Here is a 17,234-nt window from a genome sequence, read left to right on the forward strand (position 1 = left end):
AATGGGAGCAAAGGTGAATAACAGCAGCCAGAATACAGGTATCTTGACTGTATTTATTTCCTTATCCAGGGTCTTTGTTCAATACTATTATGTACTGTATTATATATATATGTTTTTCAAATAACAGCTCTCAAGTAACAGCAATGGAAAAATTCATGAGCATTTCACTACTCTAATGCTAAAAATTCCATAGCAATTTGAAGGTTTAGAATCTACAATACCAAAAAAGACATATTAATATGATGATTTGTTTTATATCCTGTACATTCTGTTCTACAAGAGAAAATTAAATTTAGATGAATATCATAAATGTCATCACCAGCACATGCATGCACATGCGTGCACAGGCACACACACACTCTATATAGAAAAAATATATAAATACATAGAAAAGCAATATAAAAAGAATAAGGGTTATCAGATAAAATATATATATATCAGATAAAATATATGTATTTAAAATATACAACTTATTTCTTATTAACATATATTTTTATCTGATAACGATATATATATATATATTTATCTGATAACCTGATATATATATATATATATATGAGAGAGAGAGAGCAGAAAGTATAACTACGTGCCTCAAGCTACAGGCTTGCTCTTTAACAACAAAGTCCATTCTTGGTGTAATAGTTGCTTGAATTACAGCTGTTGGTTTAATATATGTGTTTGGTGCAAAACTGGGCAGAGAGTAATGATGAGTTATATTATCCCAGTTGCATGAGGGAATGCGGAGAGGTTTCGCTTTTCTGTATGATACCATACTCAGTGACACAGAAACTATGTAGGTTCAATCCAGTGGCATGTCCTGGCTTCTGGTTTACTGTGTTGTCATAGCCATAGGAATGAACTTTTCCTTAACTAGGCCTAAGAATGGCCCACTCTAAAAGTGCATAAGATTAACCAGTGTCTTGACCCCGCTTTTCCTATTGTAGCCTTCTATCTGAATCTAATGCTGCAAAGACAGTCCTTTACCCAGTGTGACTTGTTTAAAGGCACTTCATTTCCAGTAGACTTTTCAAGGAAATCAGTAGGAAATGGTAAGCACAGGCTCCGGAAATCAGGGATAACAAGTAAGGAGGTTGTTTGTTTACTTTACTATAAATGTTCAGGTCAGTTCCTATTTTGGTTACAATCCTGTCTTGGAGCCCTGATGGCTGCCACAGCCACTCACACATATTCTTGTGGTTTTCAGTATTACAGGAGCCCTTTGAAAGGAATTATTGTCCATAAGTCACAGCTGACTATTATTTACTCAAGATACAGTGCAGAATTTCCATCAAACTCTCCTTGTGTCACTTTGGAAATCAGGTGTCAAATGAAAGAAAAAGTCTCTTTCTTCTTAATATTTATTTCTTACTGTTTATTTAAATCATTGTTAAAAATAATAATGCTATTTATTTTCTTATGTTTATTAAGGAAGGGATGGTACAAATCCCAGGAGCCATCCAATAGCTATTTCTAAAATCATATATTAAGAAAGAAATGCAAAAATTGCATCTGTAAATTAAAGTCCAAAAATAACCAATGAATGCCATGAATCATCTTGAAGTGCACAAAATATGTAAACTGAGGCATTACTTAAATGAAGTTAACTGAAAATGAAAATAAATTTTAATAAAATTCTAAGTGAATAAAATATACCTTGCATAAAAAAAGTATGAAAAGCAATATTAAAGGATCTATAAGGGTTATCAGCAAAATAGCATGAAATATATTTTAATGTTGAGTAGAGCTGGAAGAAAAATATATTTCTCCTTGAAATAAAATATATAAAAACTTCTGTTTTCCTTTCACTATATAAATCTTAATGGAGAAAAATCAAAATCTCGATTTAATGCAGAAATACCAAAACACAAATATTTTATAATGTTACAATTAATTAATTGATTTTTGAAAACATTAGTAAGGCAATATTATCACACCGTCGCACTTTTAAAAATGTGTGTCTCTCTATGCACCTCTATCATAATGATTTATATTTTTTCAGGATCCTTATATACAAGGTGCTGTGAAATGATCTGGTGTCACTCTATCAGATTCAGCAAACTCCATGTCTTAGATCCTTTTAATTAAGTTCCATAAAATTCGAAAAAAAATTTAGTAAGCATGGAAAAATGCAGTGAAGTTGCTTTTCTTCTTTGAAAGTATTCTTGACCAGCCTGGCCAACACGGTGAAACCCTGTCTCTACTAAAAATACACAAATTAGCCGGGTGTGATGGTCACCTGTAATCCCAGCTACTCCAGTGGCTGATGCAGGTGAGTCTCTAAAATCATGATTAAGTGATTAAGTTATCCTCCACAGGGCATTGTGGATCATGAGTTTATTGCGGCTGCTGAACTAACTGCATTTGGGCTAACCACAAGAATCCCTTAGTTGTTTGTGTTAATAATAGGGAGAGAGAGGCAGAGATAGAGAGGGAGAGAGAGGAGAAAGTTCCATAAAAGATGTGGGAAATGCCTTGAGGTGAATAATTTTAGAAATCACAATCACAAACTACATCTGCTATCTCAACCATTGAATGAGTTGATCCGATTATGAAATCAAATATGCTTGATTGGGTTGATTCATTCGTGAAATCAAATAAAGCTTCAGTTTGTATTATAATATGCAGATAATTTGTAAGATAACTAGATAAGCATGGTTATTACCTTCAACTTTCAGACCAAATCAGATTCAGAACAACGAAACACTGCAGTGGTCACGACCGTTAAGGAGTATTGAATTAATTTCATTAACAATGTTTTCACTTAGAAATTGTCCATACTACTCTATTACATATACTAATAATAGCAATAATGACTAACATTATATTTATATTGTTAATTATTAATATCTCAGTTACATAATATTTTGTATGGGTTCCTTTGAGCTTTACAGGAATTCTGTGAGTTAGTTATTTTATTTTACTTTTTCTTTGAAAGAGTCTCGCTCTGTCGCCCAGGCTGGAGTTCAGTGGCATGATCATGGCTCACTGAAACCTGCACCTCCCGGGTTCAAGCGATTCTCCTGCCTCAACCTCCCCAGTAACTGAGACCATGGGCACGTGCCACCACGCCTGGCTAATTTTTGTATTTTTAGTAAAGATGGGGCTTCACCGTGTTGGCCAGGGTGGTCTCGAACTTCTGACCTCAAGTGATCCATCCTCCTCATCCTCCCAAAGTGTGAGGAATACAGGCACGGGCTACCATGCCTGGATGAGTTGATTATCATTATACTTACACAGTTGATGAGCCAGAAAAGGTAATATATTTGTTGAAATCTATTACTTATCATCTGTGTGTTAATGGACAAGTTCAAATCCAAATATTCCAATTGCTATCAAAACATCATCAGGGACACTGAAATTTTGATCTCAATGTCTAGAATAGTACCCAAAACATGCATAAATTTTTGAATGTAAAGATTTTTAATGAAGAATCTGAATCATTATATTTCCTGATCAAGCATAGGAAATCATTCTATTTTCTGATCAAGATCAAGAAAATGGGATAACTATATCTGCCTCATAAAGCTATTGTTGAAACTACATTTACTAAATGCTAGTTATCATAGTAATTAGTAGAGGAAAGATTCGATTTTAACAGAAAGGGAGAAGTTTGCATTTTCAAAGGTAACAGCTGTATATAGGTAAATTAGCCATTTCTATTCATCCTCAGGTATTATCTCACTGAATATTTTAACGTAATTTGTTCATGGTAAGTGTAGCTTTTTGATGTTAATAGATTTTCGTTTGTTCAGTTATACTTTTAGCCTTATATTATTGAAGATTTTTCTACTTTTCAAATAATTTCCACAAAAACTATTAGAGTTGTTTCTCACAGTGATATATATGTTGTCTCACTTAATAGATGAGAAGCTAAAGGCCAAAGAAAGTTAGCATACTTGCTCACTATATTCATGAGTCAGTAGGAGTATCAGCACAAAATTCTCAACCTCTCTGGGTTCTTATTTCATTGTGTTTTCTATTTACTCCTTTCCAAAAGTTTCAAATTATGCATCAGCTACGGATAGTATAAAATTTGATAGAAGAACACACTTTTTTTTGATCCACTGTTACATAACCAGAAAAACATTTGCTGTACTATAAAAGTGTGAAGTGACTTTCAGTTGACAGGTTCTCTCCCTACCTAACTCTAGTCAGACTCCCCTGAACTCTCTTCACAAGAAGGCCCTGACTGTCTGATTTCCATGTTCATCTCTGCTTGGTCCAGTTTTCACAAGAATCCTGTTTAGTCAGTTTACAGAAATTCTCCCATCGTTGATACGTGTGATCAAATTCCTACCCCACTGCCCTACCTCATTGTCAATATCTTATCACCCTGGCCTGCCTTCAGTAATAATCCTATCTAATCGATTTACCCACGATTCCCATTACTCCGATGTTTCCTCTGGGCAATTTTCCACCCACTGACTCCCACTTTGCTTCTTAGCTATAAATTTCCACTTATCTTTGTATTCAGGATATCCTGTATTAAACTCAATCTCTTACCCCCATTACAAAACTTCATTGTAGCAGTACCCCTGAATAAAGTCTGCCTCACCGTCTTTAATACGGGTCATGAATATTTTAACATAATAACTATATATATAATATGCAATTTTCAAGGATGAATTTCCCGTGTTTGCTAATGTATAGGTATTAAAGATGGGGGATACCTTTGCTTTGTGATCTTCTACCTAACTTCCTTCACCTATAGGCAACATTGCTGCTAGATTGAGTCAGTCTTTTCCCAGGAACTCAGATTCCAACTCTAAATCCTTCTAAACATATACATCATTGTAGGCAGCTGTAACAAATCAATCAAGTTGTCCCTTGAAAATATCTATGTATCTATACACATATGTACAGTTTGATTTATGTCTTTAGGCAACACACAGAATAAATTTATTCTAAATCCTAATACTATTAAACACAGATAAAACTTTTAAACATATTGCTTTGTATTTTAGACATCCCCAAATATCAATTAAACATAAAATTATATAAAATTATATATTTTAAAAATTCTGTAATTCATTTTAATTAATTTATTTAAATGATTATAATTACTTTTCATGATCTGTGCAAATACTGGGCTATTCCTCAAACCAGTCACCCACTTAATTTTCCTGACAGTTTACTTTACAAAAAATGGCCTGTGTCTTTTAACAATGGTAAAAACATTATAGGGATTTCTTACTATTCATCTTTCACTCCAGAGTGCCTAGGACAATTCCTATTACATGGTCCGTTTCCAACCCATATTTATTTAAAGGATGAGTACATGGAAGGAAAGGAGAGAGGAAGAAAGAAAGGATGAAAGAAAAGAAAAAAGATGGAGAAAAGGAAAAGGAAAGAAAAGAGATTAAAGGAAAAAAATGGAAAGAAGAAAAAATAGGTAATTTAATTATGACTCAGAAATGGAAACATTTCATAGCATTTCAAGAAGAATTCAAGGGGAATTAACATAAAAATCAACCTGTGGAAAGAACTTGACTTATTGAATATAAATATGTATGCTACAAAATCACATTTTGTTAATTAATTTTTGCATATATAAACAGCCAAAAAGACCAGATTTTTGCTTTATTAAGGAATATTATTTTTACATATATTCTATACATAAATCTGTCAGTGTTCCAAAATTGAATGCTATCATTTTATTTCTCGAGTGATAAAGTTTAAAAGTAAAATGTGGTGCTTCATAGAACACTAAACAAAAATAGATGACAGAGTAATAAATTACTTATGTCATTACTACAGGTAGAGCATCCCTAATTCAAAATCCTGAAATCTGCAATCCTCCAAAATCTGAAATTTTTTGAGCACCCACATGACCCACAAGTGGAAAATTCCACACCCAACCTCATGTGATTAGTCACAGTCAAAATGCAGACACACAGCAGAGTTTTTTCAGCATCCCTGAGGGGAAAATAAAATTACCTTTAGGCTATGGGTATACCATGTATAGGAAAAATAAATACATCTTGCTTCTAGTCTTGGGTTCTATCTGAAAGATATCTTATTATATATATGAAAAGATTCTAACCCCTTCCCCACCAAAAAAGAAAAAAAAAATCAGAAATACTTTGTTCCCAAGCATTTTCAATGAAGCATACTCAACCTGTATAATAATTTAATAGGTTAATGCTTACCAGGATGTCTTTTCCAGCCCACTTGCATTCATCTCTTCTGGTGTAAGATACTGGCCACACAATCTAGGGACAGAGAATAAACATTGTTTTATGTCAACTAAGTTGTCTCAGAGATCCAACACCATATAGTCTTTTAGATGACATTGGGGCAACTGAAGTAAAGAAAGTTTCGTAAAGACTCTTTCAGGAACCTTTCACTTTAGATCTTCCAATGGCGTCAGTTAATTGGTGTGAACATAAGTCACTGATTCTCCATCTACCCAATAGCCTTTGCTGTATAAAAAAGTTGAGCAAGAGAGAAACTGACGCAGACAATAGATCTAAGCCGTGCAGTGTGGCAAGAACTGGCACACAGATTGGGAAAGGGAGATCTTCTTGAGAGGATGTGAGAATTTAGTGAAGAGAAGTAGAAACTGGCATAGAATATGGCTCAGATTTTTCTAAATTGGCCTTTATCATGAAATAGTGATTTTGTAATTTTAACATTTGGGTGCTTTGGATACATTTCCCTGAAACAAATCTCAGCATGACATTTTAGAATAAGTAACTGAAAGGATTAAAAAAAAATACTTAGAATGGAAACTTCTCTTTTTTCTCCTCTTTACTGTTTTTGGTTTTTTTTTTTGGAAAGGGAAAATATTTATAAGTAACATGGTATATGCTAGAGAAATAAAGGTAGATTGAAGAAGCAAATAGATAGCTCTAAAAAACGATTACCCTCTCTAATGTGGGCTAAAAGACTAGTTGAGAAACAATTATTTGTGTTTTTATCCCTCATATTTAGTCTTCATCCTTCCAGAAAGTCTCATATTGTGTGAATACAGTGACAGTAGTAGATGAACCATGATGTTAGTGGTGGCTTGGAGGACAGTGGATTCATCCCCCCAACAATATTAATCCAAATACTCCTCTCATTTGATTTTAATATAAAATCCCCTGAGCAATTCCAATGACTCTTATCTGTATAGGGGCAGAACAATTTGTTTTTTATTCATTTTTCCTTTCTAGTAATATTATTAATAGTTAATTTCAGTGGGAAAAAATCATATATAAAAAAACAGAAATGGTGGCACTTAATCATTCGTGTCTGCTGGAAAGCTTTTAGTCTAAAATGACTGATTATCATTCATTTGGGAACCTCTAGATAAATCTTTTTCTTGTTCTGTCGCCCAGGCTGGAGTGCAGTGAGTGACGCCATCTCAGCTCACTGCAAGCTCTGCTACCCGGGTTCACACCATTCTTCTGCCTCAGCTTCCTGGGTAGCTGGGACTACAGGCACCCGCCGCCACGCCCGGCTAATTTTTTGTATTTTTTAGTAGAGACGGGGTTTCACCGTGTTAGCCAGGATGGTCTCGATCTCCTGACCTCATGATCCACCTGCCTCGGCCTCCCAAAGTTCTGGGATTACAGGGGTGAGCCACTGTGCCCAGCTAGAGAATTCGATATAAATGATCATAAACTTGGGCAAAAAATATGATATTCAATCTGGAGAATTGCAAAGCAAAACAAAACACATTTACAAACAAGGATTTGGCACATACTGAAGTAATGTATGATGACTTGATAAATGCATTTCAGGTCCATGTCAAAACAGTATGCCCTAAAAATTATTGGATAGGGATACGCATTCTTTTTTTTTTTTTTTTTTTTTTTTGAAATGCAGTCTCACTCTTGTCACCCAGGCTAGAGTACAGTGGCTGGATCTTGGCTAACTGGATAGGCGTTCATTTTTAACATTAAGTTCTAAATTTGAGTATTCTTTCTATTTTATGTGCTTTCCTTTTCACATTTGCCTGCATATGTAAATTAAAATTATAGTTGATTTGTTCCACAGGCTTTTACAAAGTAGTCATATAAAAAATTCAAGATCAGTAAATGTATTGTTCTTATAATTAACATTACTCTGACTGCTGGATTTCTATAATGATTGCTGGGCAATCCTAGCAGTTGAGTCTTCACATTGGATATGGAAAGGCAAGGGGATCTATTTTTATTTAAGGTTTATAATGTAAGAGGGTAAAACATAACTTTTCTCTAGGGCATAACAGTAATAATATATAACAGTTAAGATTTATTGACTTTCATATTCAACTTTCCAGCTAAATTGTGCTGAAATCACTGATTGTTAAAACATATATACGTTTAAAAACAAAGTTACAACATATAAATATATATATTTTAAAAGACAAGTTATTTTCTCATAGTTTCCTAGCTCTTGTTGCTTAATTGTTGAGACAGCATGGACGTCATTTTATGATTCTCTGTGATTCTATTATTTAAGTAAAATATTTATAAACAATAATCTGTATAATATTCATGCTAAAAATTCTTAGACCTAAAAGGGTCTATTAACTTTCTAGAGTTCCAGGGTTAATAATAATAATAATAATAATAACAATTAAAAGTTTAGAAGTCTGACATGAGTAAAATAAATTTTGATGTAGAAATGTTCTTTTGGAGAGCAATTTAATGAGGATAAGTATAAGCCAGTGGAACAAAAGTAAATGTATGTTTAATAGTCTTTTAAGTATTCATTTCCATAAAGAATAATTACTAACATTTTGGTTGGATTTGTTTAACTGTTGGTTGTTGGAATTATCTTTTTATTCTTTGCTCACAAATTTCTCAGTTAACTATCTAAATTTCTTATTCTCATTTTCAAAATGCTTTATACTCTATTTTTTACTTTTTCATCCTTATGCCTCTACACTTCCATTCATGGCAGGCCCATTTACACATGTTAGGTAATAAGCATTTATGCTTTAAAGAGATCGTACCTTTTATCAAAGCCAAGAATCTTTCCACAGTTCTTCCAAACCTGAACATGTGTTTTTGCCTCTGAGAGGGATTTGCCTAGTATTTACCCATAAGATTACTAATTTACCTTTACTGCTAACCTTGTAAGGTCATCAAGAATTATTAATAACATATCATAAATCTCCTATAGTGTTCATCACAAAAAATAGGTGCTTAGAAGAAAGCTATTTGAACATTACATATGCTTAGGTTAAAAGGAATATTAAAACACCCCAAATATATGTATAAACAGATCTAATATGTATGTATGTATGTATGTATGTATGTATGTATTTATTTTGAGACAGGGTCTCACTCTATTGCCCAGGCTGGAATGTAGTGGTATGATCACAGCTCACTGCAGCCTTGACCTCCAGGGCAATGATTGTCCTGCCTCAGCCTTTAGGTTAACTGTGACTACAGGCGTGTGCTACCATGCCCAGCTTATTTGTATATTTTTTTTTGTTTTTTTGGTTTTTTTTGTAGCGACAGGATTTCACTATGTTGCACAGACTGGTCTCAAACTCCTAGGCTCCGGCAATCTGCAGGCCTTGGCCTCCCAACCTGCTGGGATTACAGGTGTGAGCCACCACATTCAGCTGATATAAATTCTTAAGTAAATTGGGTTCATTTGTATAAACAATATGACATAATTAAAATTAAATAATCTGTTTGTAATAAGATGTTTTAAAAATTAGAAATATACCTTTTATTGGGCCGGGCGCGGTGGCTCAAGCCTGTAATCCCAGCACTTTGGGAGGTCAAGACGGGCGGATCACTAGGTCAGGAGATCGAGACCATCCTGGCTAACATGGTGAAACCCCGTCTCTACTAAAAAATACAAAAAACTAGCCGGGCGAGGTGGCGGGCGCCTGTAGTCCCAGCTACTCGGGAGGCTGAGGCAGGAGAATGGCGTAAACCCGGGAGGCGGAGCTTACAGTGAGCTGAGATCCAGTGAGCTGAGATTCAGCCACTGCACTCCAGCCTGGGCGACAGAGCCAGACTCTGTCTCAAAAAAAAAAAAAAAAAAAAAAAAAAAGAAATATACCTTTTATTATTAGTAGAATGATTTTAAACTCAAAGGCAAGCACTATAACAAGAATATCACAATTTTGGACAAATGATTTACCTTGTAATTCATTACTTTAAAATAGTTCATTTTAAGTATATTTGGTAAAAGATACTGTGATATATTCTGAGTGTACAAATGGCTGTAGAGTTTTTCTTAGATATAAAATGGTAAATTTTTTATTTTATAATTTGATTATTTTCAGTTTTAGAAATAATGGAATAGTTTAACCACATTCAGAATATATAGTCACAGAAAAATGTTAAATAAGTTAAATATATAATCTTAGGTATTCTATGCTCATAATGCTCTCTGTCTATAGATATATACATACATGAACATCACAAAATGATAAATTATTATAAATACCTACAATTTTAACTGATACAATTTCCTAAAATCAATATATCTAATATTTCTTAGTTGACTTAGATTTTTTTTTTTTTTTTGAGACAGAGTTTTGCTCTTATTACCCACGCTGGAGTGCAATGGCATGATCTCGGCTCACTGCAACCTCTGTCTCCCAGGTTCAAGCCAGTCTTTTGCCTCAGCCTCCCAAGTAGCTGGGTTTACAGGCGCCCATTACCACACCCAGCTAATTTTTGTATTTTTAGTAGAGACAGGTTTCACCATGTTGGCCAGGCAGGTCTTGAACTCCTGACCTCAGGTGATCCACCAGCCTTGGCCTCCTGAAGTGCTGGGATTACAGATATGAGCCACCGCACCAGATCTGTTTTGTGCTCACTTTAAAAAGAATGGTTTTCTTTTGGTGAAACAACAATAAAAATCTGCTTATTTTATGATATTTTCAGAAGACTAAGATAAATATTTATCATTTCAGAACAACAAATGAATAACCAATATTTTTAGACAATAGATAACAGGCATTTATTATTATCATCTGAGGGGGCTATGAAATCAATTGAATTGAAAAATCAAAATAGAAATACCCAAAGTTACTTTTTTTGAGACGGAGTCTCGCTCTGGCGCCCAGGCTGGAGTGCAGTGGCCGGATCACCTCACTGCAAGCTCCGCCTCCTGGGTTCACGCCATTCTCCTGCCTCAGCCTCCCGAGTAGCTGGGACTACAGGCGCCCGCCACGTCACCCGGCTAGTTTTTTGTAATTTTTAGTAGAGACGGGGTTTCACCATGTTAGCCAGGATGATCTCGATCTCCTGACCTCGTGATCCTCCCGTCTCGGCCTCCCGAAGTGCTGGGATTACAGGCTTGAGCCACCGCGCCTGGCCTCCAAAGTGATTTTTAAAGCTGGCATATCACAATTCTAAAGTACATTATAAGTGTATTACCATTTTATATGACGCTATATATAATGAATCAAATTTCTTTATGCCGTGGTCAGATTTTTAGTGTTCAGGTAATGAAAGAAAAGCAAACGTCTTAGGTTTATGCTATACTCTATTAAAAATATAAATCAGCTTTGAATTTAAAACTGCATTTTATCCCAAAAGCAACACTCTCCAACCAGAAAAAAAAGCTTGTGAAAATTCTGTTACTTCTTAAAAATCATCACCAAATCTTTTATTGGTTGTGAGTAGTTGGGACATACCAGTTCAAAGCCTACAATATTAAGAAGTAAAACTAATACAAATAGAAACAGACAGGGATGTATTCCAAAATGAATATTCTACTATTACCTTTATGAAAGCTACTGCATAAAGGCCTTTATTCTTCAGATAATTACTATCAGAAATATTGACTGTGATAAAATGGTTCACTTAGACATACTACATGTAGACTTAATAGCACAATTTTCACTAATTTGTCAATCCATGTTTTTATTTGTTAATCTGTATAGCTTATAAAAGGTCGGGCGCGGTGGCTCACACCTGTAATCCCAGCACTTTGGGAGGCCAAGGCGGGCAGATCACTAGGTCAGGAAATCGAGACCATCCTGGCTAACATGGTGAAAACCCGTCTCTACTTAAAAAAAAAAAAAAAAAGTATAAAATTAGCAGGGCGTGGTGGCAGGCACCTGTAGTCTCAGCTACTTGGGAGGCTGAGACAGGAGAATGGCATGAACCTGGGAGGCAGAGCTTGCAGTGAGCCAAGATCACACCACTGCACTCCAGCCTGGGAGACAGAGCGAGACTCCATCTCAAAAAACAACAACAACAAAACAAAAACAAACAAACAAAAAAACTGTATAGCTTATTAATGAAATAAGCCAGAAATACTATAAAGAATAAAGATAGAACTTATATCCTGCTGATGTCTGAATGACCACATTTTAAAAAAATCTGATACTTTGATCTTCTAGATCAGGGTTTGGCAAACTCTTTGTTTAAAAGGCCAAATAGTCGTTTCTGTAGACCAGTTGATATCCTTTGTAACTACTGAATTCTGCTATTGTAGCACAAAAACAGACACAGGCAATATGTAAATGAATGAGAGTGCTTGTGTTTCAATAAAACTTTATTTACAAACACTGATAGCATGCCAAATTAGGCATGTGGGTAATGGCTAGATAAACTCTTCATTTTCTGGAAATAGAGAAATATAAATTTATACCTACACACATATGCATAGTTCATGAAGTCAATTATAATGTATTGCTACAATGGTTCAAGTATTTACTTTTATGTAGGAAAAATAGATATGAAAGGATAAGCTGAAGTTCATATTTCTTATACTGATTACTGCAAATACTGTGGTTTCATCCTTGATATTTTTTTAATCTATTGCATCCATTGATTCATTATTGTCATTTTTATTTGCATCAGAAAAGACAAAATATTAATTCAAAACAACTTTCTGTCAGTAATCATGCTTTTAAATAGCTAGAGAATTATCTATGACTTGAGATGCTTCAAAATAACTATAGTGCATATATTAGAATACTGATACCTTTTGAAAATCCTTGATATTAACCAGGTTGAATGAAAATATGTGATCCTTTGCTCCAACATACAGCCTACTCCGTTCCTCATCCAAAAGGAAGGTATGATAACTGGAGCTGTTGGCCAAGCCATTGAAAGTGATCACATTGTTGGATTCCAACATTTCTGCAAGGTAACAAAGCAAAACATTGGGTATTAATGTGAAGCACTATACAAGCATAGACTGTCGGTACATGGTAACCTGACTATATTGACTGTTGTAGCTATCAATCTGTGCTTATTCTTCAGGGTACTAAGAAATACATTGAAACCGGAACCAAAATGTGTGCATTTTACTTTTTTTTTTTTTTTTTTTATGAGATGGAGTTTTGCTCTTGTTGCCCAGGTTGGAGTGCAATGGCGCGATCTCAGTTCACCACAACCTCCGCCTCCTGAGTTCAAGCGATTCTCCCACCTCAGCTTCCCAAGTAGCTGGGATTACAGGCATGCACCACCACACCTGGCTAATTTTTGTGTTTTTAGTAGAGACGGGGTTTCTCGATGTTGGTCAGGCTGGCTTCGAACTCCTGACCTCAGGTGATCTGCCCACCTCGGCCTCCCAAAGTTCTGGGATTACAGGCGTGAGCCACTGTGCCCGGCCTGCATTTTATTAAAATAGGAGTTATATTCCTATTTGCTGGTTTCATACTTAACATGGTACAGTCCTAAAGACGAGAGGAAGAGAAATACCTGTACTTTAGTGACAGGAACACTTTCAGATTAAAAATAACATTAAATTTAAGTCCACTTTTGTGTTAAGAACGTAATTGTTGGCTTCTTAAAGATACGTTTTGCTCAATGCACACACACACACACACACACACACACACCACCCCCATGGGATAGAATTTTTGAGGATTCTCCAAAACTGTATCTCCAAAACTCTATGTCCTGAATCAGTGCTTTAGATTTTTCGGGTGCACACTTAGTAGGAAACTTTCAGCAGCACACACAAAATGTAGAATGCGATGTGCCTTCCAAAGACAGAAAGCTGCAATGTAGACCTGTTCTAACACCTGTTCCAGCTGTTAACATCAGGAAACATATATTAGTCATGTGACCGATTGCGTTGTTTTATCTATTTGTCCTACTGACCTCTTCATTTTATCACTTTATCATCAAAAATATGATTTCAACAGAGGATAAAATTCATACTCTTTAACTTAACACTAAAGATCAGGTCACTATCATTTCAGTTTAGACCCTATCCCAGTACTTCTCATGTCCTCTATCATGCGGAAAGTCATGCACTGTGCTCATTCACTCCTTGGCCTTTGTTACTATTTTTCCTGACTCCGACAGCTACAGAATAGATCCACGCTTAAAGCTAGTTCAAATGCAACTGCCAAGAAATTCTCAGAGAGCTTCCTGTTACATTTTGCTTGAATTACTCTTATAGCCTGCATCCCACTGTCAATTATTGCAATCTTATCTACCAGAATGAACATTCCCTCAGGAAACAGATAATTAATAGCTCATCATGCCTAACTCACATGTTTTTTTCATATTACTAGGTCAACAACGTAAAATGGAATATCTATCTTTTTGTATATTTACCTATCCTATAGGCAAAAATTGTTAACTAATTGTTAAAAGATACTTTTCTCATTTCTTCATGAGAAATAGTATAATACTAGACTGGCCTTACTCCCTACCACACCCCACTCCCCACACACACACAAAAAAAGAAGCAGGAGAGGAAGGAAGAGACGGAAGGAGGGAGGGAGGGAAGAAGGAAGGAAGAAAGGAAGGAAGGAAGGAAGGAAGGAAGGAAGGAAGGAAGGAAGGAAGGAAGGAAGGAAGGAAGGAAGGAAAGAAAGAAAGAAAAGAGTTTAATTCATGTGAATCACAGCTGAAATAAATGAGAGGGGTTAGTCTCCAGAGAAGAGGGACAGATAATCCACTACATAATATCTTAATTGAAATGGAAGTCATTGGCTGGGCACGGTGGCTCACGCCTGTAATCTCAGCACTTTGGGAGGCCAAGGCAGGCAGATAACAAGGTCAGAAGTTCAAGACCAGCCTGGCCAACATGGTGAAACCCCGTCTCTACTAAAAACACAAAAAATAAGCCGAGCGTGATGGTGGGTGCCTGTAATCCCAGCTTCTCGGGAGGCTGAGGCAGGAGAATTGCTTGAACCCGGGAGGTGGAGGTTGCAGTGAGCCGAGGTTGCACCACTGTACTTCAGCCTGGGAGACAGAGCAACATTCAGTCTCAAAAAAAAAAAAAAAAAAGACATAACATTCATTTCATTGGCACCCCAAAGATTACAACTGATCGATGCTACACTACGCAGAGTCAAAAGACTGAAATTTCAGGCACTCTGAGTTGTGTGAGGATGGAAATGGGCTTCTGCCAGAGGCAAGGGCTCTGTCACTGGATATGTTCAGGCCCTGATTGAATGGTCATTAGAAAAGATCTGTTTATCAAATGGATGCCCTTCATCCTTACTTCCAATTCTAAGATCTATAATTCTACCTTAGTTTCAGAGAGGCCAAACTTAAAAAAGAAAAAAAAGCCCACAAACTTAAAAAAAAAAAAAAAAAAAAAAAAGGCCACCTCGGCCTAAACCAAAAAAATTACATAAAGATATTAAGCAATTAAAGGGTCATGTAAGAGATACAAGAATGGATTTTAATTGCAAATGCATAGAAACTACATAGGGGATCTCTAAGCATTAATTGGAAGAAGTTGTAGGAAAATAAATACTATAGCTATAGATTTTGGAGTTATACAACTATAAGTAAGAACACAAGCATCACCACAGTACTTATTTTTTAGGTGTACAAACGAGGACAATTCCTTAAACTCCCTGGCCCCAAGTTTTATAGAAGATGGGGTGAATAATGTATCTTTTAAGAGTTCATGTATCTTTTAAGAGTCACTGAGGTGAAATTAGATAAAGCCTGTAAAAAACCTAGAACAAGCATTTCCTAGTAAGCACTCAATTAAATATTTCCTGTTTGTATAAGTAGAGGTTAAATATTTGTAGGTTGATCTTCTTGACCAGATGTAGCAAATTACAGTCCAGATGGAGTAGACTGAAAACTACATATATAAATATATATGTGTGTGTGTGTGTGTGTGTGTGTATATATAACCTATCTTACTAAGTGTCCTAACTTGTTAACATCAGTAATTTTGTTTGGTAGAGGGAAAATAAGAATAGCAATATGTTCTTTGATTTACACTAATAGTAAATGTAATGACATTTTAAGAACAATAAAGTATTCCTTCTTCTTTTCCAATGTATGTATTCTCAATTCTAAATAATAAAAGGAATGACTTTCTATATCACAGTTCCAAACAATGAAAATACTTTCTCAATTGAAAAATATGTTCTAGGGTGAATTTTGCAAATTAGTTTGGACAGAATTATTGGTCCCTACGTACAGACAATTTATGGAAGTTTTTGGTGGCTTATATTTGAAATCATCATGAAAACAAACCACAGTTTTAAAGTGTTACTTCTCAACAGTTTGATTTTTTAAAAAAGACAATACTTTCCTGGCATATGTGTTAGTAGCTGTTTTCCATTGCTCTCAAATGTGCTTAATTTTGTCTCATTGTTCCTTTCACTCCAAATCCTTTAGATGTTCTTCTCCAACACGAGCTTTTTATATTGCTTTATAACTTAGAGAAGAGTCTTAAAAACAAATGTCAGTGAACAATACAAATTCTGGATTGCTTAGGTTATATCACTACTTTCCAGTGTGAGATTAAATAGAAATTGGGTGAAATTTTATTAGATTAAATAGAAATGTGGGTTAAAATCAGACACATTTTTTTTTTCCAAATCTAGTTCTCAGATTCTTCAGTAATTTGTTTTCCTCAGTTAATGCATGACTTTGACTTTCCTAGATGTAGAGACAATTAGCTGCATCTGATAGTAAATAACTTTGAATGTACTCCTTCAGCATTTTAAGTCTTTCTTTTGTTTCATTTATGTATCTTACAATGACATAAACTGCTATGGGAAGTATAGTAAAATTCACTAATGTGAAATGTGTAGTATTCTTCTAACTTCTTACATCTTACCTATGCTCCTATTCAGTTAAACAACAATTGTTATTTTTAAAAAACAACCGAAGTTTCTATAAAATTAATTTGACTATGGTGAATCTGAGTAGGACAAAGCTTTTAAAGGCATTAATTCTCTTTGAGTGTAGTTGTTTTTCTCTGGTTGAGAGATTACTTCAACTTCCACACGCTGTGTCGAATTATAAGAGAAGCAAATGTAGGATTGTAATTAAAGATGCCATTTCAGAACACTCTTTAATAAAGTATGTATTCTTAAATTTGGAAGGTGAGTAAAGAAGCAT

General features: G+C 35.1%; 1 protein-coding gene across 4 annotated transcripts in view; it reads right to left on the reverse strand.

Moving 5' to 3' along the window:
* Positions 1 to 17,234, reverse strand: part of LOC105475417 (semaphorin 3A) — a 539,208-nt gene that overhangs the window by 156,627 nt on the left and 365,347 nt on the right. For all 4 annotated transcript variants that reach the window (XM_011730630.3, XM_011730633.3, XM_011730632.3 and 1 more), the window contains 2 exons: positions 12,880 to 13,037; positions 6,150 to 6,212 (listed from right to left, as the gene is read on the reverse strand). In XM_011730630.3, coding sequence (XP_011728932.2) covers positions 6,150 to 6,212; positions 12,880 to 13,037 — 221 coding nt within the window. The remainder of the gene's footprint in view (positions 1 to 6,149; positions 6,213 to 12,879; positions 13,038 to 17,234) is intronic.

Source organism: Macaca nemestrina, chromosome 4 (assembly GCF_043159975.1).
Source record: "Macaca nemestrina isolate mMacNem1 chromosome 4, mMacNem.hap1, whole genome shotgun sequence".
NCBI lineage: Eukaryota > Metazoa > Chordata > Mammalia > Primates > Cercopithecidae > Macaca > Macaca nemestrina.